General features: G+C 39.9%; 1 protein-coding gene, 1 long non-coding RNA gene and 2 other non-coding genes across 5 annotated transcripts; all 4 read right to left on the reverse strand.

Moving 5' to 3' along the window:
- Window positions 1–1,298: 1,298 nt before the first annotated feature.
- Window positions 1,299–2,211, reverse strand: LOC139114212 (uncharacterized). The gene is made up of 2 exons (XR_011547826.1): window positions 1,887–2,211; window positions 1,299–1,524 (listed from the first exon to the last, which is right to left on the reverse strand). It is a non-coding gene; the product is annotated as an uncharacterized lncRNA (long non-coding RNA).
- Window positions 2,212–4,198: 1,987 nt separating this feature from the next.
- On the reverse strand, window positions 4,199–4,362 carry LOC139115046 (U1 spliceosomal RNA). The gene has a single exon (XR_011548027.1). It is a non-coding gene; the product is annotated as a U1 spliceosomal RNA (small nuclear RNA).
- A 4,865-nt stretch (window positions 4,363–9,227) lies between these two features.
- LOC139115058 (U1 spliceosomal RNA) lies at window positions 9,228–9,392 on the reverse strand. Its single transcript, XR_011548037.1, has one exon. It is a non-coding gene; the product is annotated as a U1 spliceosomal RNA (small nuclear RNA).
- Window positions 9,393–17,065: 7,673 nt separating this feature from the next.
- On the reverse strand, window positions 17,066–26,901 carry LOC139114213 (torsin-1A-interacting protein 1-like). 2 transcript variants are annotated; one of them, XM_070675788.1, is made up of 3 exons: window positions 26,783–26,901; window positions 24,791–24,959; window positions 17,066–20,487 (listed from the first exon to the last, which is right to left on the reverse strand). In XM_070675788.1, exon 3 carries the CDS (start codon window positions 20,039–20,041, stop codon window positions 19,415–19,417), a length of 627 nt encoding a protein of 208 aa, XP_070531889.1. In that variant the 5' UTR covers window positions 20,042–20,487; window positions 24,791–24,959; window positions 26,783–26,901; the 3' UTR covers window positions 17,066–19,414. The 2 variants fall into 2 exon arrangements, with proteins under 2 accessions (XP_070531889.1, XP_070531890.1); XM_070675789.1 differs by lacking the exons at window positions 24,791–24,959; window positions 26,783–26,901 and adding an exon at window positions 24,724–24,742.
- Window positions 26,902–26,908: the final 7 nt, after the last annotated feature.

The following is a 26,908-nucleotide window of genomic DNA, read 5'->3' on the forward strand; positions in this document are numbered from 1 at the left end:
AGTAATACAACAAATAATGTCAGATGTTGCGTTATTATCATTTTCGATTCCTGCAATTGAAAAAGTCGTTCGGGGGCGGAGGTACGGAGCGCCCGCACACGACTGTACGGAGCGCCCGCACACGACTGGGCTTTACAGTCTAGGGGAGGGACTTTGTTGCGAACCAGTTTTACCACAAGAAAATTGTGAAAGAACATAGTTGTTATTTTTTAAGACGTAGGCGAATTTATCATTTATCCGTCATCGGGTAGTGTCACTTCGGCATTCTTCGGATATAAAACTGAGTAGCGTCATTTTCAGCGTCAGCTAGGATGAGGATGACGCTAACTTTACGCCCGTTAAAACGTGTTGCATAATAACTTGTGTTTTAGGGAACGAGCACAATTAACGGCGGGGGGGGGGGCTGGAAGAGAAAATATGTGGTGCAAAAATTTTTTACAGGCCCCCCCCTAACACCAGCAAAAATTTTAGTGGCCCCCCCATCACCGGCAACAAAATTTTTGTGGCCCCCCCCCCCCGAAAAAAAAGAAAGATTACATGGGTACAAAGTTGTACACATATATATAATCCTTATAACTTTTAATATATGCTTTAGTGAAAACAACATTCTTGCATTCTTGAAATAAATAATAAACAAATAAATATATAAATAATAAACAAAATAACATATGTTCAAGCTTTACTACTTGTAACACCTACAGCTAGCTTATAGAACAGGAATGCCTGTCAGTACCATGTGAAATTAGCATTCACATGGCTAGTTGGCATGGCTAACTGTATGTGCATAGGGAATAGGCAGTTAGGCAGTACACATTCATTTCAGCTAGCCATTCACATAAATGTGAACGAATGGTTATTTGAATAACGAATGGTTATTTTGAACTGTTCACATGTATGTGAACGAACGGTTATTTTGAATGCACATATGAATGACAGGGTCATCCTGGCAGAAAAAGAGCACCATGAAAAGTACTGATTTGACACCAGATTTTACTTTTATTGATGTTGCTGGTACGAATTTGGTAAACATTGTTACATTTGCATGTTTGCAAGGTGTAAGCAAATATCAAATAAGTGAAATCAAATTCCAGTGAAATCAAGTACTTTTTACACAGGCTCTTTTAGTGTACATGTATTATATGATACAATTGGTTAGAGATGTAATTTAACCATATTTGGCCTAAAACTAAGACAGGCCAAACAGAGTTAAAAGCAACTCAGACTCACCTGATCACAGCAAACACAAGCAGACTCACCTTTCCAAACGTTCAAAATAAAAAGCACAAAATAGGCCTATATCTGTAAGTCTGATGACCAATTTAATAAATTTTTGGCTTCAACAAATTTCATAGACACAGTGAAAAGTGATTTAGTCAAAGATTAGTTTTTAAAAGAGTTCATTTAGCTCTGGCCAAGTCTCGTCTTTCATGTCCTATTTTGTTTGAAATTTGATATTGAAGACTTCTTTAGGTAGGTCATGATTATTCTTGCCGAATTTTTCTTGGGCCTTGGCTGATATGCACACTGAAATGAAACAGAAAGAAGAGAATGAACTTAGCAACATTTATTAAGACAACAAATTTACAATACAGTTTCAGAACATGTGTGTGATTTGTTACATACACATAGAGGAATTTTTACATGCATCTTTGCGAGTGCAAAATTAACACATTAAAAGTGTAACATATCTAGAAATGTATTGGGCTTGTGTAAGTTGTATTGACTTGACTAGTTGTTGCCACTGGCCCTCAAGCTCAGGTTAAAAATGTCGGGCCATATACAAAGCCAAGCTTCCCAGGGAAACATCGATGTGCAGAGAAAAGCCTCTCTATAAGGCATACTAATTTCGTAATTGCCCTTTATAAATATGCATTTCAAATACTTACCGGATCAATGGAAAATTATCGTCCACGGCGACTTGCTATCTCGGTCACTGCATCCAACAATGTCGCGGGGAAATGTCCACCGAAACATACATAGACCTAACTCACTTGCTGTTTTGACTAAAAATGTGTCGTCACTGGGGGAAGAAATGACTGAGAAATCAGCCATAATTCGTAAGATTCAGCTGGAGATTTGAACAGCCGTTAATACTTGAAAAAACTATGCGTTATCTCATTTGAGAGATGCAACGCATAATGTGTCCGATAACGATCGCGTGGGAACACAAAGCATTGGTCAAATTCGAAAGGTCAAGGGTCGTGACCGTCGCAAAATTTGACATTTCAAGTACGCGTAAACTGTTCTTTTAGATTTTTCTAATAAGCAAAAAATGACTTTATATGAAGAGATCAGTTAAAATACGGAAGTCCAGCACACTAAGCCAGCACACTAAGTGAACCCCGTTGCAATACTGATCAGCCTTGTTAAATTCCAGCATACTCATTTACGGGACCCTTACGTTCATACCCTGTTGCGTGCCGTCCACTCTCGGAAACGCAACTCTTTCCAAAGTCACGACATCATACATCGTCAGAACCGTTAGTCGATCCGGCTCGATTTTTGAACGGTTTGGGGATGAACAGTACCTGTACTGCGTTTCCATTAAGTTTATGTAAGTTGTGATCGCGAAAGTTTTACAATGGCAGATGCAGAACCTTCGCAAGTGTGTTCGTCGTTGTGTGATGATCTGACAAAATTTATTGACAGATCCAACCATGTGAGTACCTTTCAATAGAATGCAGGTTCCGATCATATTGAATATTAGCGGTGAACATGTGTTAATTATTTCACATTTTGAAAATAAAAATAAACGATGTTTAAAATTTGATCTGTGCTGATTTATCTGATTTAATTTACTACTCACAGACGTTCGCAGCCATCTGCATTACTCCCCTCTTGTCATATTCATTGGTTATGCTGAAAATCCTGGTCTCTTTTTTTGAATGGAGATGAATTAAATTAATTCTAACTATATTTAAGGGATAGTCTGTAACTTCATAATTTTGGCAGAAATTTTGTTCTTCGTACATCGACTACAGGTTTTTCTCTCTTTTCAAAATCATGTTAGCCAGTATTGCAAATGTTATTCTATTTTCTAAAACACGTTCAAATGTCCAGTGTTCACAACCTGTATTATGTAAAGTCAGCATTGTTATTGTTGGTAAACACATTTTGGTCTGGACTAAACTTTAATTGAACACAATAACACGTGGACTTTTATAATATACATGCACACAAAGTGTATGTTGGTTGTATTGATAATATCAACGAGCTAATTCAACTTAATTTGTGAACCAATAAAGTAATACATAACAAAAATATTAACAAAATCAAAAACTTACAGCTTTACACTGTCACTTTAAAATGGCAAACCGTTGCTTCTGTATCCACTAAATATTTAAGTCTGAGAACAATTTAACTGGTAACCAGTGCATGTGACCCATGTGACATTTCTATGTGCAAACATGAGTAATTTCACCTGAAAAACTTAACTCAAGTAAAAACAACTCTACACATGAGTGCTGCCTAATTTATTTAAATTAAATAGACAATAGGGATATGAAAACATGAGAATTGACAAACAAGTCAGTCCTTGGAGTTTATTAATGCATGTCTAAATTTTTACTGCCACATGTGTAAGCTACCATTCAATCCATTGACAATCTTCCCTTCTGTCATGAATTCAATAGGACTGCTAATGAATGGTTACTTCACATGGCTGAGCCTGATTTCACATGCATAGCTTGTGATGAATGTTCAAATTTTAACATGTCGTATTTCCAATACTGGCATGTGGCAGGTTGGCTGCTATGGACTGCCTATTTTCCCTCAAATAGCCATGCCACCTGTTCCACACAGTTATGTGGACTGGCTAATAGGCAGTTCAGTTTTGTAAGGGAATATACTTGTCAGTATTGTGTTTGCTATTTTAATCATAATATTGCTGATTTTACACAGAACAACTGCATTGTGAGGTTCAAGACTTGGTATTTCATCACGCTACAAGAAGTTTAACAAGGAACTCCAACCTCAACAAGGAACAAAAATGCTGAAAAATATTCTCTGTCTGTCATGGTGTAAAAAATTTTGGTGGCCCACCCCTTACCTTCCTTGGAATTTTCATGGCCCACCCCAAGAACACTCATTTCTCTTCCGCCCCCCCCCCCCCGCCGTTAATTGTGCTCGGTCCCTTATTATAGACGAAAGAACCGCACAAGTCTTAGCATCTTTGGAGTCTACTTTTCGATTTCATTATCAGGGGATAGCGCGAACGCAGTCCCCCACTACCAGAAATTATGCACCCGAGTCACCCACATTTGGGGTGATCGCAAGGGTCAACCCGCCCGGAGTGCAATGGACAGGCCTCGCCCTGGAGGAACCGCCTACGTGATCACGGTTACCTCTGTGCCAGGTAAGTATGCCTAATATCACTGTTACATAAACTTTATACCCATGTGTACCGAACTTCATGGTCGGTTGGCACTATGAAGGGATATTAACTACTGCGCATGTGCAGACTTGTCTGTTCGAAAAACCTATTTACAGCACCAGCTGTGTAAAGATTACGTTTTGATTAAGCATAGAACACTTTATAGTGATTAATAAATAGTTGTAGATAAGATCTCCAAACGATACATGCTACAGCACTGTTACGCCTTTATATTGGACTCTGCAAATCCCCATGGCCTCGTTTGGTCTAATAAAATTTGCATATGAATGCTTGTGGAGACGAGACGTCCGCTTCCGGAATGGGAGGTGGCTGGGAACATCCATAACTATGGGTCCACATCACCACAGGTACAAAACCAACTGCTGGGACCACAGGGGAAAGAAATCCGTCCGTGGGGTGAGGAGGGAGGGTTTTTTGTGCAAAAGTTTACCTTATTTGATTTTATTAATTTTGACTGTGATATTTTAAAAAATAGTTCGACTCCACACCGTCTGACTGCTTTATATATTACCGACAAGTCCTTTTCTCCTCTCTAACTTGTGTACACACCACTGTAATTGCTCCGAAAACATTGCCAACTTGCTAATCCGCTGTCCGTATCAGCGGAATAATTGACTCAATCAATTAATCCGCTGATACGGACACCGGATTAGCAAGTTCGGAACAATCACAGGGGTGTATACACAAGTTGGAGAGGAGATAAGGACTTGTTGGTAATATATAAAGCAGTCAGACGGTGTGGAGTTGAAATCTTTATTTGAAATATCACATTCAAAATTAATAAAATCAAATGAGGTAAACCGTTGCACCAAAAAACCTTCCGTGCCCACCCCTGGGGACTGATTTCTTTCCTCTGTGCTGGGACCTCCATGTGGACATGAGGCATGTACATGACAGCTCGACGGCTCGTGATTCAGAACACAGCATGCGACACGCGATCGGTACTGATTCACACAGAGAAGCTTTATCTGTTTGCCAAGTTTACTGTGAATCAGTACCGATCGCAAAGCGACGTGTCGCATGCCTTTAAGTTCTAATATTATAAGCACACACACGATTAAAGCATCGTGATTGAATAACAACAAAAAGGTATGTATCATATACTTGCCATAGATTGATTCACAGTTTGAACCAGCCATGATGAGACTCTTGAAGTACTGTACCGCATTCATTTTGTGAGACCGAGCAAACAGCAGTAGACTGCTAGCCGTAGCAATTTTGCAGTCATTGAGTTTCCAATTGAGGCTCGCCTTGACGTACCTTTTTAAAAAATTAAAAAAAAATTAAGTAAGGTTTTGATAGAATAATTTGTCATTGCAAATTAGATGTAATACCCCTATTTTCATTTTGTTCTGTAAGCCATTTAACGTTGGTTATAAATTTTCTAGAATGAAAAAAAATCTTTGCTATTGAAATAAAATAAACATCATGCTTATGCTTACTTTCATACCTGAAGCCCCTGTAAAGACTTTATATACTTCCTGTCATCCATTGTGAAATAACAATGCTGATGCACTTAGTGTCATACAAATGTGTGAATGTTGCTAGCTGAGAAACAATAGTTTTTGTAACACAACTCACAATAATTATAGATTCCCTGTCTGGAAACATCCTTACTTCCAAATTTTGATTTAAAATTAATCACAAATTTCAAATTATCAAACTAATTTTATCTGCAAACAGGGTTATAATTCATTAAGATTTCACACTTACAAACTTACTGCAGCTGGTCAAAACTGATTGAACACGGTGCCCTTTTGTTCCATTCATCAAGAATTGAACTCCAGGTAAGTGACGTCAGGTCATCTGGCCCACATCCTCTGAGGATAGACTTATTCTTGTCAGAACATAATTTCTGACATTCGCTTGCAGCTTCGTACACCACTCTGTTGATTACTTCCTCTTAACTTCCGGACACACCAGTATTTCTGACGCAAACTTCTTGAAATTTCGTCTCACAAGTGACTTCAAGATCATTAAGTCTTCAATTGTCCGCTGACATGGTAACATTTTCATTTTTGGCTCTTGATTCAATTTCAGCTGACACTGGTAAATGTACAGTGTAAAGGGGTTGACGTTGAAGACAAATCCGTGTAACAGTTTTTAATGGTTGGCTTGAACTTCATTTGTATGGTTATTAACGTTGAGCGATAAAATCAAGTAATAAATATAAACTGGAAAAATAAACTAAACTCACTTGTACTGCGTCATCTCTGAAAAGCTGCGCTGTTGAACGCCTGCTTTGGTTTTCCTTGACAGTCGCCCTATGCCGTTTCGAGGATGGCGAAGTTATTTGCGAAAAACGTTTGCTACGTGTAGCGGCTCGTTAGCCAGACAGGAGTCTTCCACTACCTACCTGATTTCGGAAGCATCCGGCTGCCCGAACAGCAGGCAGGCCTTGGCAAGTGAAGATGCGTGTAGTCACATTGGGCAAAACGCCGCGGCGGGATTTGAGATTTCTTTCCAGTGCGTCCATTTTCGCCCGACCAGCATACAAACTTTGCACGTTGTCGTAGCATCTCTTGCAAATACTGGATCCTTTATGTAGATCCGGCGCCAGGCTGATTGTAAATTTGCTGCAACTTCTGATGAATGTCCGTAGTATCAGAAAAGATAGATCGTCTTTTCCTTGCGTCCAATGTGTCACCGCAAACTGCGCATTCAGTCAACGTCAACGAGAACGATCCCAGAATTTTCTTCGTAGGTGTTGCTTTTAACGCCATGTAAGAATATAGAACCAAAATTCACATGAGGAAAATCTCCATGAAACTCAACAACTTGCAAACTCCCAAACGCGATCTTGAACGCTAACGCAGTGCGATAGTAGTGCGCTCTCACGTCTTTGTGTTCCCGGCGTTATACGGCCTGTGGTGGAGGCCGTATAACGCCGGGAATACACAGACATGTACGCAGGGCTGGCTCTCACGTTGTGATGTTTCGATTTTAGTCAATTTATGCAATCCCCGATGCCACATGTTCGAGATCCCACTGTCTCGGCAAAGCTGTGATTGACAGATATTGTCATGACTATCGGAGTATTATGCATGCAAATGAAGTTGGATGACGAATATTTAATTTTAATAGATCACTGGGGAAGTTTGCATATATCATGTATATCGGCAGGATTTTGACATGTACGGGCGTGGCTTTTTTTCTGTGTTGCAGCCGGCTAAATCATGTACAGTCGTTAGGGGGCGGAGGTACGGAGCGCCCGCACACGCGACTGAGCTTTTACAGTCTAGTGGAAGGACTGTGTTGCGAACCAGTTCTTCCTCTGAAACATGGTCATCTTGCTCCTCAGTAGCTTCCTATAGTTTGAAAATTGACTATTTTGGTTTCCTGGCTTCCCTTTCTACTGCGTGGTGAAATGCCTACGGTACATTCACCCCACCAAACATCATGCATATCTCATGATTTACAATTGATTTTGACAAGCTGAGAAGCTGTTTGCAAAATGCAGTGAACTAAAATGCTGTGAAAAAAAACCCTGACGTGGCCTGCATCTGTTTACCTTGATCTTAAAAGCAAATATAACTTTCTGTCTTGACAAACAATACCATAGTTTCAATGTTTTGCATATTTGTGTTTTTAGAGCAATTGTTGCCTTTTTTTGATCAAATATCTATTTCTCTGTAGCAGCATGTCCAAATTGATTGGATGTGTATAGATGTGGTGAAATTTCAATAATTGTCTTTTTAGGGCAATTAATGCCATTCATGGTCAAAAAATCTGTATTCTCTGAAAGGGCTTGTCCAATTTCTTTGAAATTTGCTACATAAGTCCCTTAAGATTTGTTTTAATCATGCTCTTTTTGTGGTGGAAAAATTCTTCAGATAATTGTCATTTAGCATTTGCTACACACAAACGATTATTCATGCAGATTTATTCAGTATTTGCTATCGAGAAACTTTCAAAAGTTCAACCATTTTGTGTGTTTTTGTGTCGGGATTTGTTGGATAGATGGCATTCTACGTAGTGTATTGTTGAATGTTAAAAAATGTGTTGCTGTTGTTTTTGAGGCTGATTTTTGAGAAAAAAGAATTGAAAATGCCTTTTAAAAGCAAAATAATACATAATGACTTGATATGTTGTTTTATCATTATTGACGTTTTTCTACTTGTTCACCCATTCTTGCATTCATCATTGCAATAAAATGCTGTAAAAAAAGAACCTGATGTGGCCTGCATCTGTTTACCTTGATCTTAAAAGGCATATATAACTTTCTGTCTTGACAAACAATACCATAGCTTCAATGTTTTACCTAGTGTACCTGCTTGGTTTGTACGCAGGAAACAAGGAGAAAACAGGCTCTATAATTTTATAATTTTCAAGTGATCAGAATACAAAAGTCCTGAAAAGATAAGATAATCACAACTTCCAGTATAAGGAATATAGTCACTCTAAATGTATACATTAAAATTTAAAATGTGCCTGGAGGATGTTCAGAAAGTTGCTTCCTGTCGGTAAAATCTAAAAAAAAATCAAGATTTTAAAGACTTTTGCAGATTTTTTTTTACGCATTGTCTTCGTATTTATTTTGCAAACTGGTTTCGAGATTTTTTTTCCCTAACTTTCTGCTCTGAAATTTTTTTTCTGTTTTTGACCACCCCTTTCAAGATCTAATGGTCCGTCCCTAATGTCATATTTCAGCGTCAGCCAGGATGAGGATGACGCTAACTTTGCGTACTAATAGTGTACTAATGAGGTACATACACAACTTGTGTCTCATTTATAGGCCTATAGACAAAAGAACCACACAGTGGTGGATTGCGAGATTAAGAGCATTAATTAAAGCTTTGCCATCTTTTGGAGTCTACTTTTGTATTTTGATTATCAGGGGATAGCGCGAACGCAGTCCCCCACTACCAGAAATTATGCACCCGAGTCACCCACATTTGGGGTGATCGCAAGGGTCAACCCGCCCGGAGTGCAATGGACAGGCCTCGCCCTGGAGGAACCGCCTACGTGATCACGGTTAACCTCTGTGCCAGGTAAGTATGCCTAGTATTTCTGTTACATAAACTTTATACCCATGTGTACGGAACTTGATGTGCGGTTCACTATGAAGGGAATATGTTGAACTACTGCGCATGTGCAGACTTGTCTGTCCGAAAAATTAATTTACAGCACCAGCAGTGTAAAGATTACGTTTTTATTCAGCATAATACACTTTAATTAAGTGATTAATAAATAGTTGTAGATAAGATCTCCAAAAGACACATGCTACAGCACTGTTACGCCTTTATATTGGACTCGGCAAATCCCCATGGCCTCGTTTGATCTAATAAAATTTGCATATGAATGCTTGTGGAGACGAGACGTCTGCTTCGGGAATGGGAGGTGGTTGGGAACATCCGTGATAGCTATGGGTCCATTGACAGGTACAAGACCACAGTCCCCTGTGATCTATTCCGCTCTTGGAGTTTTTTCTCGCTTATGTACACACGTCTATGGGGCGAATAGTCCCAGAGCTGAATAGCTCACGAGTGACCGTGACAACCAGCTGCTGCAGGCTGGGACCTCCATGTGGACATGTACATGACAGCTCGACGGGCTCGCGATTCAGAACACAGCATGCGACACGCGATCGGTACTGATTCACACAGAGAAAGCTTTATCTGTTTGCCATGTGTACTGTGAATCAGTACCGATCGCAAAGCGACGTGTACGGTGTAGCAATGCAATGCCTGTAAGCTCCAATAACGTTCTGATACGATTGGAACGTCGAAGCATAAACTCTACACTGCACTATTAAAACTACCCAGTCCACATCGCACCTGTGTTCCTACCTCCATCATCCATGGCTAGACTTTGTAAATACACAGGGACTGTGGTAAATAATAGGAAAACAAAACACAACAAATACACTCAAAACAAAAAAAAACACCAAAAAAACAAATCCTTTATTTTTTTACATCTATGGGGGTGTAACGGTACTGGCCCCTAGACGCAGTCACAGGAATGTTGTCCTACACGAAACTCTGTTGAAAGAGCGCTGCCTTGCCGGTGTTCTGCCATCTATACTCATTGCCATCTACACTCCATTTGACCTTTGACACATACACTGGCATATCACGCGATTGTTATGCAAATAAAATATCGCATTCAATCTATACTCTGCCCTTGACATGGCTCAGGGAAATCGGGAGGAAACATCTTTTACAAGTTGAATTTACGTAATTGCTATCTATACTCCATTGCTATTTCTATTCATTACTATGACAAAAGAGAGGTTTTGAAAGGTACACAATGGATTCTAAACTTAATTCATTTGATCCAAGGCCAATTCATTTAAATCATATACTGTTTTTATTCAGAACAATGAAAACTTCAATAAGGGTGTTTTTTTATAATAAATACAAAAAACTGAGAAGAGACTTCTTGGGGCCGGTACATTATTTCTTTGTTCATTATATTTCACTAGGATTTAATGAATTTTGGAAATAAGTTTGACAATAACTCGACAAATCGAGGGCAAGTATAGTGTATGGCCGGTAGAAATGGTTGTACAGACAATAGATGGCAGGAGTATAGATGGCATGTGTACATGCCATTTATACTCCACTGCTATCTACACTCTTTTGCTGTCTATACTTTGTTGTCATCTATAATCAATTACTACCTATATATGATAGGTTCTGAACTAAATTTCTGATACGGAGCTTCATTGTAAAAGCTGCACTGACATATTTTTATACACCAGAGGGACAGTGAATAAAGACGATTACTGCTGTTAAAGTTAACGGAATCATTGACAAATTCTGCCAGTCAGCGACTTTGGTAAATGGATGCTTGGAGTACAGTTGGCAATTGCTTTCAATAATCAAGACTACAAACTACGGGCGTTTTGCAAGGAAAAAATGTTAGAAATGGATCTGAAATATATTAAAGCATTAGTACATTACGGAGACAAAACAAAAAACAAAAAAAAACAATGAAAACATGACTGACAACACAAAAAACTACCAAACTTCAGAATGTGAGTTCACACAAAAATATCACGATTAACCAATCGCCAGGATAGCTACGAGACCCGGGCCACTAGCCATGCACTGTACACCCTATGAAGTTCATACAGATCCGATCTGGAAACTGGTGAGCTTAGGTGTGCACAGTGCAGTGGATTCTGCAATGAAATCAAACATTTTATATCCTTTTGCAATTTCTTTAACATTGGGAAAACGATATTTTTTCTGTTAATAAAAGTGGAGTATAGATGGCAAGAGAGCATAGATGGCACCTTACACTGCCATCAACACTCACACTGGCAGTTATTTGCATAACAATAGAGTGACATGCCAGTGTATGTATCAAAGGTCAAACGGAGTGTAGATGGCAACGAGTATACATGGCAGAACACCGGCCTATCCATACACAGACTTTTGAGAAGTTTATCGAAGGTTTTTTGGTCCGGATGCAAATAAATGACCAACTCTGGCTGGACGGGCTCACTCCATGCAGGACAAATCACAGACCCTCGTTTTTCTCGCACAAATTAATCAGTCACTCACTTTATATTGCTCAACAACAGTGAATGAGTGAGTGATATACAATTACATGTAGTCTTAACTAGTCTGGATGTTCTGATTTTTTTTTTAATTCCACATTCCTTGAATATGTTGAATCATTATCCAAATCGCTGAGTTGAGTCTCTTACACAGATTATCACAAACAGAACTGACTGTAGCATTGATATTACAAACACGCAAACATGTACTCTCCCGGTGTATAAGTTCAATAGCCTATGAAAATTCTCCAACAGTACCAGCAAAGAGGCATGCTTTACTGAACACGGGAATAAATCTATAAATCTGATAACACCATTAAGAATATACCCTTGAAATTAATTTTGTGTCCTAAAATTTCACATCAACTATGTCATAGGTACAATTAAGCTATCAAAAAGAGGTAACTCTTAATAATTTCACAGGTACTCAACCATTTTGAAATAGACCCTTGTGAAGGCAAAAAAAAGAGATTTAATTGTCTTTAATTTAAAATCACGAAAATTTCTTTTGAACTTATCATTTCGAGAAGTGACATAACCCAGGTAACAGTATTCTTCATTAAATCTAGGGCCACTCCATTTTGAGTATATAGAGCATACAGCAAAAAACAGGATGGTTGGACAGTCTCATATACATTACGTTTACTTTTTTGTACGTCCCACACAAGTTTGTAGATACATTGTAGATAACAAGAACCGACTCATTTGAGTGAAATACTAATCATGTAACTCTCCACTCCACTGTTTATCCTTGTGTGTCTAGACAGATTGGCACCAGTACGTATACGTTGTATTATGGTTTGTTTAGCCAGAGTGCTGTCCTAATTAACTTCGGTCTCTACTATCAACTCGATAACTAATTTAGCTATTCCCTTGTGTGGTCCATTAGTCCTGTTTCAAAATGACCTACATTACACGTCCTACACACATGTACTGCATGCTCTGATTGGTTAATCCGCTTCTCTAAGGTCCACTTTCGGAGCAGTCATTGGAGGGACCTCATGTGTTAGGTCTCATTATTATGTATTATTCAATTTACAGCTTCCTGATTGGTTAATGTATAGTTCCGGTCCTCCAGTGTTCACTGCCTCATTATGCAATGTCCCATGTACGTTTGGATGATGCTTGCACTTGGTCGCAGCTCGATCCCAGTATATGAAGAAAGGTACTCATGCCGAGTATTTGTCAAAATATCTAGTTAGATTTGACCTTGTTCGAGAGTTCCTTCAGTATTCATGGCATTTTATGTGATACTGTGAATTATACACGAATTAAATATTGTCAGGAGAAATTTTGTCCTTTTTTCTGCACGAGTTGGTTGAAATGAGCTACTGACGCCTGAAACCGTTACGTAATTTTTGTTACGTAATGCCTTGAAGCTCTATTGTTTCCTCTTGTCATTCACAGGCCTCACTGCTGTGGATGCGGCCATTGCCCCCGTCAAATCAAAATGAAAACGAAAAGCGTGAACTTGTACGTAACCAACAATTGGAAACAAAGAGCCAACATGCCTGTTATGCTAGATTTGATTCAAGTCGATGAATTTAAAAAAAATAAAATCATTTATAATAGTTTCTCTTGTGTCTCTCCAATTTCGTACAAAACTATTCGGAATTTGGTAGCCCAGGCCATGTTTTTCCGGGGTTTTTCCTAGCGATTGAATGGGTGACCTTTGAGTCTGCGCAGTATAGTGAGTTAGTTTCTGCCGGATTCACCTCCAGGTGAAACTCCCCCGCGTTCACCCGACACATCGCGTCCACTCCACTCACGCGCGCGTTTCACATGAAAGCAAAATACTAGTATCGTTGCGTTCTCTCAACTCAAACATTGACAAATCACAGACTTGAACCGAGTCTACTTAATGCATAAAGGGGCAGGGATAAGTAAAAACATGGAAATTTAACGCATGAAGGTCTGTCGGGCATTTTTCGTTGTAACTTTCGGCCGATCCGTGAACATCACGAATAACGTATTACTTCAGCGGTAGCCAGGAAGCACGTGGGACATTGCATAATGAGGCAGTGAACACTGGAGGACCGGACCTACACATTAACCAATCAGGGAGTTGTAAAGTGAATAATACATAGTAATGAGACCTAACGCATGAGGTCCCACCAATCAGCGTAACGCAAATGGACCTTAAATTACCAGATGAACCAATCACTGATGTTGGTACATATGTCATGGACCTGACTTATGAAACAGGACTATCCAGACACTCAAATGAGTCGGCTCTTCTTATCTACAATGTTATCTACAAAACTTGTGTGCCACGTATAAAAAAGTAAACGTAACGTATATGAGACTGTTCAACCATCCTGTTTTTTGCTGTAGTAGTTTCAGAAGATGGTTTTTATTAAAGATGAAAATTTTAGTTTTTTTATGTTGGTATCAGTTTCCAGTCAGAAAAAAAAAAAAACATGCAGCTTATCTGGACGCATGGCAAGTCTACTTTAGATTCTGAGATCAATAGAAAATCCTTGGCATACATGAGACATTTTATCAAAAGTGAACAGAGCTCAATGAGTTGTTGACTTCTTAAACACCTAAAGGTAGTTACTTTGTATGCAGAATGTGCTAGTCTCACCAGAGTGAGCTGTGGCCAATATAATGGCAGAAGAAGCAAGATGCATGTAGTATACTTTGTTTCTCTTGACTGATGCCTTTTCACACCTGTTAGCCTGACAATGTAGTGAGTATAGAATCATAGCCAGCAGCACAGGTTATCGTAACGTTGCTTGGATAGTCGTTCGAGGCAGGTGACTGCAGGTCGCCGTCTTTTTTTTCCCAAGTAAACGGCGACCTGCGGCCGCCCGCCTCGAACGACCACAGGCGACCCAATAGGTTCTGAGTTTTTCACACTGTTTTCTCTATCATTTTCTCTTTTCTTCATGCTCTGAATGATCGGAGTAAATAAAATAAATGGTTATATAACCTAACCTAGCCTCTGTGACTCTTTATTTATTTTAAACTCCATTACAAGGACGTATATCTCTCATACACACATGTTGTGATTAAGTAGTCAACACAACTAATTATGCTAATCCGTGGACTTATCAGGGATTTTACGGGTTAGTCAACATCGCGAAAGATAGGAATGGCCCCTTTTTCATTAAAGGGACATTATTTGTATCTTTTGATTTTTTTTCATTTTTTCGATGACTGAGATCCCCGGTCAAATCAATGGGAGACCTAAATTGTGACTATGGACGGCTTCAAGGATATGTAAAACCACCTTCTTGCTCTTTACGGCAAGGTTCAATGTTGGTAAGGGCGTCCGCGCGATTTGAACCAACCGCCATGATTGAACCCCAGCACATGACCGATATTACTACGCACACGTCAACTATCAAAGTACTAGAACGCTGAGCGGCCGTCACCTACACACTATCTTCAGCACAATGCATATCGATGAGCTCACGTCGCATAAACAAATGCACGTCTCACAAACTACTGTCAAATAGTGAAATAAACAGGGCATTTGCTTGTAAGTCTGATTTTAGTATCGATGATAGGGACTGTGAAACAGAAATAAGACCATAAACGCAATTGGGTCAATGGTAAAACTAAAACAATGTCAGATTGCTGTGGTGGTAGTGAAACAGGTACAGAGTAATGCATTTCCTGTGCATTTGATCGTTAACAAATCTTCGGCAACTTTTAAGATTTTTAGGGCATTTTCTTGCCATTACGTTGGTTTGTTTTACAAACATGACATGATAACTTGTTGAACTTGGAAACATCGCACCGGACAGAACAGTGCACGGCGTAGCATCTGTGACATCGTGACACCACGCTGAGCGGGTACTGTACTGTCGATTGATACTGCTCGCGATTGGAGTCACATCTCGACACACAAGATCTGTTCGAATGTTGTTATTCTCAATGCATCGTGTAATTATTTGTAGTGATCAGTTCGAATCCCATTTCGAACCAAAAGTGAGTACATCGCAATGACAGCTGCCTAGACCCTAAACGTCGCTTACGGCCTCCGTCCACTCCCAAAAGTGGGTTTTGCGTAGCTGAGCACATCCTGTACCTAGCCCTGCGTGCAGGTCTGTGTTCCTGGCGTTATACGGCGTGGAGGCCGTTTAACGCCGGGAACACAAAGACCTGTACGCAGGGCTAATCGTGTACCCAGGCGAGGCGGGTGTGCTTGAAAACGAAACTCAGTGCGAGTTTGGGATTAAAAATGGGTTGTTATTTGTGGAGAAACTGCACACCGCAACCGAGGTGCTGCCAGCGATTTGGCACAGCCCTGCTACGCAGAGTTAGCTTTCACCCAACAATGTACATGATGTACGTGTCAGTCGCCAAAGCAGCTTCAATCACAGACAGTAGAGGCCCCTCTGTTTTATATGCTTCAATTTCGCGATCACCTCGACAATAACGTGACTGTCTACTGAAGTTTATCCCTTCATTTTCCTCTGTTTTGACATTTCTATGCCCACAGGCTTTGGGCAAGTCTACATATGGAGGTACAAACGAGACGAAAAAAATCAGCAATTATAGGCCTTGTCACCGGGCCTTGTCGTCGGCTTCTTGCAGCTTGTAGGCATTTGAAATGCCCATCACAAAAATGTGCTCTGTAGCAGCAAAGAATGGTGTATCTAAGAGCAGGATTGGCCGTCAGGATCTCCATGAAAAACTGACTGTCAAAATGTAACTGAGCAAACGGCATTGGTAATAGGGAATCCCGAAACTGCTACACTGCGCTCTCGACGACTTTCACTTCGTGTGGTTAATTTTTTACACGCGGATGCTTACAGCGGCCCAGTTAGCAGTGTGGTCTGATCGCAGGTCAACGGTAGCCCACCATTAACCCCTGATCCAAGGTTTTTCTATACAGTGTACGCAAACGGGATGGAAGTTGTCTATGGTCGACCGTTCTTTAGACATCTTTCAATTAGTCGAACAACATTATCAACTTCTTGTTTGCAACAATATAAGGTCAAAAGATACAAATAATGTCCCTTTAACATCACTATCTTTCCGATGTTGACTAACCTCTGATAATCCAAGGATTAGCATAATTAGTTGTGTTGACTAATTAATTACAGCATGTGTGTATGAGAGATATACGTCCTTGTAATGGAGTGTAAAATAAATAAAGAGTCACAGAGGCTAGGTTAGGTATATAAACCATTTATTTTATTTATTCCGATCATTCAGAGCATGAAGAAAGAAGAGAAAATGATAGAGAAAACAGTGTGAAAAACTCAGAACCTATTGGATCGCCTGTGGAACGACTCGACTATTCAAGCAACATTACGATAACCTGTGGCCAGCAGAGGGGGCGGTAGAACGTTCTGAGTTCTATAAGAGCGGTCTTTGTCTCCCGTCATGCAGGTTCTACCTCCATACCTCTGCCAAGCAAGTGATTCATTTTTGCATGATTTACATGTGACATGCTATGGGTACACCTTTGATGAGCAGAATAAAAAACAAACAAACATACTGAATTTGCAACCAAGTTTTCTATAGAGTTCAATTGCTAGACTGTTCTCTATACATGTACAGTACCTGTTTTATTTCGCTCTTTTTGTAATACAGTACCTTCCCTTATAGTTCTAGTCACAGTATTTGCAAAGTTTTGAAATATTGTCGTATTTTACCTTTAACACTTTGAGTGCTGTAATTTTCCCCACCAAAACTTTGCTGCCACATTTTGAAAAGTTTTATGATTTTTTTGAAGTTTTTTTGATAATTTTGGACCAAATGGACATCACATTTCATTGGCTACAGTTTGTTATCACAAATTTTGACAAAATCTGAAAAAATTAACAGGAGTATATTTTCTAAAGGTGACAATTTATCTTTGGTCAAGCAGACACTATTGTTCCACCTGCTATGAATGGATTATTGTGAAAGTGTCGTCAGTATTTAGCTGGCTTCAAAAGCATGAAACATAGGCATCTGTAATACCATGTATCAAAAAAACTAAGACAAGCAAAAACTTGCGATACAAAATTTTTATTTGCTTTGCATGTCAACAATACAATATCCTGGTTTTTGAAACCAAGCACAGAATGCATGTGTATCTTAATTTAAGTTTCAGCTGTAGCCACAGAATGGATGTCAAAGGTCACACATCCTGGTGCTACTTAGTTTTTCAAAGACTCGGTACTCTTCAAATGGATAGTAGAGAGCCAGTTTTCCTTTAAGCATACAGGAAACCTGAAAAATCAATAAACATATACATTTTCCTTACTGTAATTTGACTTTCTATGATTGCCTTTGTGCCCTATTGACCATATAAAGTTCAGGAACCATAAAAGAATTTCACAAATTAGTTCCCAAACATGAGGAATATTTGCTGAAAAAGTGACATTAAAAGATCAAAGAGAAGCAATTCTTCACAGGGGACAATCTATTTTCTACATTAGGCCAAAAAAAAAAAGAAATGTTTCTGGTCAGGTCTTTCTTTAAAAAATGGTGCGGTGACGCGCATTTTATTTTATTTTTATTTTATCTCAATGGAGGGAGGGAGGGTCAGTTTTATAGTTTTATCAATAAAGTCACATATATACTGTTCATGCAGTCACTGATCATTCCCCCCAAAGAATTTTGTCTTTCTCTTCAGCCATTTTGGTTTGGTGTCAGCCACGGCCGCCGGCCACAAACAGAAAAAAAAGGGTGACGCGCTGTTGTTCAAGTGACGCGCGCGCTGACCAGAAACATTTCTTTTTTTTTTTTTGGCCTACTTTTGATGATTGTGGTTGCCAAACGGAATGAAAATTGAAAATCATTATTTAGAGTCAACTTTGACAGAAAAAATTACATTTAAGAAAATGATGAATAAGGAAGTCCACTTTTAAATTTTCAAAATTTTAGATTGTGCCAACATATGATTTACAAGTGGCCGAAACCAAAACTGAAAGTTGTCCGATTCTACCTCATACTCAGTAACTTGCGTGGTCAAGTGCGCGTGAAGGCATCACAATGGCAAGTCTACCATGGTAAATCCCAATGCACCAGCTCTAAAATATGAAAGTTTTGCTAACTGACTTCTTTGGCAATCACTTTCTAGAAACTACAGTTTATTCAAGTCCTTGTACTATTCTTGAGTTGTCAATCACATAACAGTGAAGTACTATATTCGTGAACACAAAGCATTGTCGGGGATACTCTACTGTTTCAAATCTGTAGAATTTTTGTATTACATTCTGAAAGTGCCGGTTTATCACAAGTTCTAGTGTGATATCAATCAGTCAAATACTGTGACATAAAGCTGTCGAACTTGACAATGGTCACACACTTCTGACAAACAAAACCCTACATTCCGTAAGTACACATACTCTGACTGATAAGCTAGCATAGAAGGTAGTGTTATAGATTTTATTGTCTATGGTAGTGTAAAAGAATACTTGGCAATATAGGAACAGACTGTACATCATGTTAGACATTTGCGCATTTGCATATGAAAATAAATTATTAGAGGAGAAACTTAACTTCACAAGTTGCATTTTTCCCAGAGTAAGTTGTATTTTTTCAGCATTTATACAATAATTATTTCAAATCATTGGATTTGGGTTATATTCTGTGTTCATTATGGCGACTGAATTTGCAATTCTGCTGAAAAGGGCACCTATCTTATCGATGTCCAGGTCTGCACGACCTTCCCACTTTGACCTCAAGAACTCCTGGACGGCCTTTTCCTGTTCCTGATTGTTGAGATCTTCGCTAATTGGCTCAGGCAGGTTGACAGTGAAGATTATCACGGCATCTTTGTACGGAGCGTTTTCGTTATCGCAGTATTTGTAGAAAATCAACATGGCGGGTGGGGGTATCTCCTCCAATCTGTACAAAACTGCTGCTTTACTGCCCTTCCCGAAGCCATCGTTTAACATGGTGTCGATGTCCAGCTTGGCAGAATCAGGGTCTGTTGAGTTGTAGTGAGTACTGTTGATGTAGACAGGCTCTGCCTTGCCTGGGTATATCTTGCTGAGCTGATGGGCTATCTCCTCCCCTTGTCTGTACCGTTCCGGCGGTATGGCGATGAGAATTACAGCTGGTTGGCTCGGCGCTGGACTTTGCATCACCGAGTATATGGGAGCCCCACAGATTTTCCAAAACCTCTTGCTCAGTCCAGGGTAAGATTTCTGCAGCTGGCGAAAACTGTTCGTGAAATCTGTCGCCATGTCTGTTGCCTCTTCTACTGTCTTCTCCTTCAAGGGACCCCCTCTGACGTGCTGAAAGATGATTGCAACTATCAAAATGAAGACCACCGCACATGATACACAAATTAACCCAAAGTACTTGTTGCCATGGTGATGAGAACCAGAAACAGTCTTCCTTGTTTCCTGTTCTTCAGTCTTCCTTGGTTTCTTGATTTCTGACGTCGGACTTCTCTCAAGTAATTTACTTTTCTTAACATCTACAGGCGAGAGTCTAGGACTGTCGGCAACTTCTTGCGCACCGCTACTTGTTGACCTGTTTCTGTTCTTTCTTCTGACTGGACTGCCATGGATGTCACTGACTGAAGAGTCATCTGATGGCCTTCTTGGGCTGAAGCCCTCAACGTCAATGTCACTAATCACTGATGTGCTCAGCTTATCAGGCGAATTTCCACCTCTCAGTGTGCTTTCTGAGATGCAAGAGAAATATATGAGAAACTACTTTAAAGGGTCAGTGATGCTAACTTTTGATGATTTTTTTTTCATTATTTTTATTTGTTTGTCGACTGAAACTTCTTATTCTACTCCCAAAAGAATGTTGAAACACCCACAAATTAGCTTGTCAACTTAGCGCCTGCATGTGTAAAATGCATTTTTATTGTTTACATTTGAATTCTAGTCTGGACCAGAACTCACTTTTAAACAATAATAATGCAGTTTACACACGAAATGGCCGAGTTGACAAGCTGATACTGTGTATATCAACATGCTTTAGGAGTAGAACAAAGAATTGTGGTTGACATTAAAAACAAAAATACCGCAATTATTCGGTGTCGCTCAAATTTGATCAGAATTGGTATATACCAGTATGGGTACCAAAGATCAACAATACATATTGTTTCTATCTGTTCAGTGCAGGAAAATTCTACGCTGATGTTATGACAATGATTTCTGCACAGTACAACCAGAAAAACAACAAGAAATATTTAAACCAGCAAAAAAGAATGACAAAAGTAAATAAGGTCTGAAACTTTAGGTACTGGAGTTCAACTTTAGCAACATGCATAGCAGAAACAGTTAGTCCCTCTTAGTTGGACCATAGACAGTCTTCCCCCCTCTACTGTCTATGGTTTGATCTGGTCTGTTAATATGTAACAGTTCATAAACAATGACAGGAAATGACTCAAGCCTGTTTCAAACACTGGCCATCACTCCTGCACATTTGCAAGATTTCGCTTTTCTTACCTCATATGCACATTTTTGACACTGACAAGTTCATTTGAACAAAGTCACATCTCAACCCCTACATCTACCTGTACACCAAATACTGAGATGGTAGCTTTGGCGGTATGGGAGCCTTTGTGTGTGACGAACATACATGTCAGTGTTTCCGCTGCCCGCTCGCCAAATCGCAAATGCGAGAAAAAAGTAGCGTTTGGCGAGAAGATTTTGGCAAAAGTTAGCCAAACTTGCGAATCGAAAATTGCACTATGACGTCATCACTTTGTCTGTCCGCGCGCACATGTCCTGCATTCAACTTGAGACGTAATGCTTTATCTCTGTGCATCCCCGACCTCATGCATCAGGAGATCGTATTTGTAACACATACAGTATGAATAAAATTGCAACGAAATAACTCACAAATCAATAGTACCGCATGTATATCATGACTAGTTGACTAAAATGTTGCGAAGTTTTGGGTTTGACTACGCGCAATGTGTTCCTACAGATAACTCCGTGCAGTGACAGCCATGTCATCGTCAACACTGAATTGAAGGATCGTAGAGACGGTGAAACTAAGCAAAAACGGCAAACTTTCCTTTTTGACTTTGGCTGCTCCACCAATATGGGGGAACCACCCCTACAACACACATTCTAAGCGCAAGTAAAGCTATGAAATGGAAAGAAAAATTATGATCAATGTAGGAAAGTCGACCGTGAATTTGGAAAGGAAGGTAGCGGCATGCAAGGTCAAAAGGTGGAGGGACGGTGGTCAAAAGCATACACATGGCATTTTTTAGAACGTAGAGCGAGTAAGGCACTCCTGAATAGCGAAAATGTTCGTGGTGTATTGCTGCCAACAAGAAAATACCTTTACTGGCGTTAGAAACTTGTGTGAATTGGCTTCCTTAAATATAAATTCGCGGCAATTTTCAGTGTATCACGGACCGTGGTGTATTGTGACGTGACATCGTAATACAGACTTTCAGAGAAGCCCTCGCTCGTCCGCCGAGTCGGCCCAGTTCCGCGTTCACATCGTGCAAATAAATTATACGCAAAGTCTTGTCGCGATATTTGAGCATTTAACTTGATCGTCAGTGAAACAAAAAGATGTTTCTCCATATCAAAAGGGTATATATTTGATATTTTACGGTTCTTTTAACATAATAGACGTGAACATTTGGATTTATGATCCGTGATTTCCGCGATCCATAGCATGATTCAAGTTGGCTGTGAATACACACTGACGTCTTTGATGATGACCTCTGACCCAAGCGCCATTGATAGGCTGTGCGAGCTTCGCTTGCTAAACTTCAAGCGTAAAGCAAATGTATTGGAAGTCTAAAAAAATGCACATATTTCTTAAGTCTGAGAGTATTTTACTTTCGAACTGCTACGAGAATGGATATCTGATTCGTTTGAAAAAACTAGTATGCTGAACCAGGTTTCGTGCCGTTGTCTGTAGCGATATGTACAGTATCACACGATAGCGATTTCAGGTTTGTTACTAAATGTAGTTGCATACGCCTAACTTTGGACAAGTGTCACTTGAAATTCAGACAAATTTTATGTTGTATGCGTGGCTGATGATGGCACCTTGTAATCTGAACCATAAATTGGTGTTACTTTTAGTATCCATAGTAGCACTAACAGGGTTTATTTCCGTCATTCTTACGGAAAATGCAGACAAATATTTATTTTTGCATATTAATGAGAAAGAAATGACGTCATTTGTGATCAGTGGTATCAGCTTGGCTAATTGAATATCTGGTTTGGCGAATAATTTTTTAGGGCTTCTAGCCAAATTTGCTACAAGATTTTGTAACCCAGGGGAAACACTGCATCTGCACATACCCACAAATATACAGACATACAGACGCCACTCAGACTCATCATATAAGCTCTTTTTGGTATTTATATACAAAACCAAATATGAGCTAAAAATGGTGAAAAAATTATCAAAAGTTAGCATTACTAGCCCTTTAAAGAGAGACAAGACTGGTACATGAAAAAAAAATGGCATGGCTACACATTTTGAAAAGTGGAGTTCACTAGGAGTCAATATTCGCACATGATACTGATATGAACCAATTTCTCAGAACAAACAAGTAGTACAGAAAGGATTCCACTGGCTATGCTTAGAACAAACCAAGTAAGCAAAGTTTTGCAAACGCTGTATCTTACAAGATTTGCATGTCTTATATGAAGATATACACTTGACAAGGGAGTACAATTGAAATTATTCTGTGTTAGTATCGGACAGTGAATGGAAAACAGCTATGGTACATTTGTAGGTGTACTGTGCAAGAGACTGACATTGTTGTGTTTAACATGAATTACTTAATGAAGGATTTGTATGATAATTTTTCCCCTATGTCAATGTAAATGTCACTCATAAAGCATTCAGGTACTGAGATACCCTCGATAAAGAGTCATCCTGTTTTCTCCTAATCCATTGACCCTTTTCATAAGTCTAGTGCCCTCCTGTGGCTAGTCTGGTTCCCTGACCCATTTCCCCGGTAGAGGGCGTGGGGAAATATAGGGTCAGGTACCGGCTAATGTAAACATGGACGCTATTGGGTTAAAATAAAACAAGCTGTGATTGGATGAAAGTAACACTTGTAACTTTTTCTCATCTTTCTTGGGTTTCGCACTTTCAGGCTCACTTGACACCAACTTCTTGTTTGTACCACAAAGCCGTGGAGGTAGAAAGAAAGACTTTCTACCTCCATGATTTAGCCACTGTGATTTAGCACACCTCTTAATACTTTTAGAACGTCGACATGATGCCTGGCATTTTTCACGAAATTCGGACACCATTCTATCCATCGAAATCAATCATCGTTCACAGTTCCAACAAAGTTTGCTTTCAATTAGCTGTGATATCGCAGCAGTACTTGTGGCGTGTATCGACGTGCTCGGGTCATTGGGTCACGCCACAGTCGGCGATGACCTCAATGACCCTAGCGCGTTCGATACACGCAACAAGTACTGCTGCGATATCACAGCCAGCCTTCAATCATCTCTATTTCCCCGTACTTCTGGATTAATCCTTTCAGTTTATGTTTCCCGTCTCGTGTGCCAATGTTTTTGGTTCGGATACCAGTGTTCGAACATAATTCTGATCCAGTCGAATTTTGACCGGCGTTTTCATGGTAGCAGCCATATTTGTTGTAGCATGTTCTGTCAGGTGACTAACCTCCGCCATCTTGAACAAAATTCTGTTCAAGATGGCTACCCGGTACCTGACCCTATATTTCCCCACGCCCTCTACCGGGCAAATGGGTCAGGGAACCAGACTATCCTGTGGCCACTGTGAATTTGAAGTCAAAGCGAGGCCACTGGGGAAAACCCTGGGCAGGGGCTGGAGGACGTTCCCCAGTGGCCTCGCTTTGACTTCAAATTCACAGTGGCTACAGGTCTATACAATGCTAGAATAAATTTGGTTTTATGTCATTGAAAGCCAATGTAACTTTTTTACATACGGGATATGTCTCAGCCATATTCCTGTATGTACCAGTGCTTCTTTTAGTGGTAGTAATAAGCAATTACCGTTTTGATGGTGACCTCTGGAATTGGTTTGAAGAGAAGCTGGCTGATGTTTGATTTTCCTTGCCAATATCTTCCATATCAATCCCAGCCTTCTTTGCTCGTGACCGTGTTATCGGTGCACGCCCTCTGACGTGTGATCGACTCATCCTGACTCAGTGGCTGTTCTCAACTGCGTGAAAATCAAATGGAAGAAATGCAAAATAGTAACGGTGAATGATATTATCCGGCCCATACAGAACTGGGAAATTATCCAAGAACTTGAAGAAGTGTATCATGGAATGGTAACAATAACACTGTATGCTAATAAGTATTTTCTTATTAATAGTGAGAAACTATTGAATGTTCTTGACGAAACCAAGCTCTTTAATATGAGTTCCCTATACCATCTGACAACAAATGTAATATGACATCAAATCAATTCCATTTCTAGCTCCATGATTCCAGCTATCGTTCTAACTCAGGGCAAGTAAATCACCAGGTCCAAACAAACAAACAAAACAACAAAAATACTGTCAAGGACAGTGTGCTCATATTTGCTTTGAATTGGTCCTTCAAGAAATATTTAAACCAGAAACACAATGACAAAAGTAAACTTTAGGTACTGGAGGTCAACTTTAGGAACAGCTTAGCAGAAGAATGTTTCAACACAGTCCTTCATGGTTTCAGCAGGTCTGCCAATATGTATCAGTTCATGAACAATGACAGGAAATGACTCAAGGTCAGTGGAGTAGCCTGTTTCAGTTACTGCCACCACTCCTACACATAGTAGGTATATGGCATACAAATAGCTTAGAGATTACAGAATCTATGTGTGGGCTGTTTCAGTTAATGCCACCACTCCCGCACATTTGTAGGATTTCCCATTTTCTTACCTCATTTGCATATTTTTGACTCTGACAGTTCATTTGAGCAACGTCACATCTCAACTCCTGGGTCTACCTGTACACCAAATACTGTGATGTTAGGTGCGGCGGTTTGGGAGCTTTTGCGTGTGACGGACATACATCCACATATACTTACATATAGCTGTGATATCGCAGCGGTACTTGTGGCGTGTATCGAACGCGATCGGGTCATTGAGGTCATCGCCACAGTCCCGCTGCGAGCCAACGCATAGGCTTCGTTGGCAGTTTACGACGACACCGACCGGTGTCGTAGATTTAGCTTGCAAAATAATGAACTATATTAGCCTTTGAATAAATAAACTTGTATCATCTTTATCATTGACTATCTGAGACTCATTCTGTGCGCCTGCTAACTTTCTTGAAGATAAGAACACGTATTTTCGACCATTTTCCCGTGAGCCGTCGACGGTTCTACGATGTTTGCTCGATCGCGCGTACAACGCATTGAATACGTTGGAGGTCAAAAGTTCAAATTCAAGCAGGAACCATCGACGACTCATCGAAAAACGGTCGAAAATACATGTTGTCACGGTCGGGCTCGTTAGCAGGAGTAGAAGATGAGTCTCAGATAGTCAGTGATACAGTAGGTATACTTTTATTTTTTGCATGCTTTATCTATTTTATTATTTTGCGAGCTAAATCTACGATACCGGTCGGTCTCATAGTAAACTGCCAACGAAGCCTATGCGTTGGCTCGCAGCGGGACTGTGGCGATGACCTCAATGACCCGATCGCGTTCGATACACGCCACAAGTACCGCTGCGATATCACAGCTAACTTACATACACCACCAACTCACCATAAGCTCTTTTTGGTATTTATATACATACCAAATATGAGCTAACAAAAATGACAAAATCGATGGTGCAATCTCGAACCACTAGTTAAGTGGGATGGTACCAGGTATCCGAATACGCGAATGGGTAAGCGTACCCTGCTAGCTTGCTACACCTGTCAAAATTGAAAGTGACAAAGTGGTTGTGCTGTTCTGATCGTGCAACAGATACACCCAGAGTCAAACATCCATCTCATAGCGGCGCTGCCGTAAGAGGGGACAATCGAAGATGTAAACTGTAAGACTACTTACATATTAATCAAAATCACGTTGCAAGATATTATGACATCGTTTTTGAGAAATGCATTTTCGCATCGAGGCACTGTGCGTAGGCCATGCTCACTTCAAATTCTCGGAAATGATGGTTGTTTGTTTATA

The sequence above is a fragment of the Ptychodera flava genome, chromosome 16, assembly GCF_041260155.1.
Source record: "Ptychodera flava strain L36383 chromosome 16, AS_Pfla_20210202, whole genome shotgun sequence".
Classification (NCBI taxonomy): domain Eukaryota; kingdom Metazoa; phylum Hemichordata; class Enteropneusta; family Ptychoderidae; genus Ptychodera; species Ptychodera flava.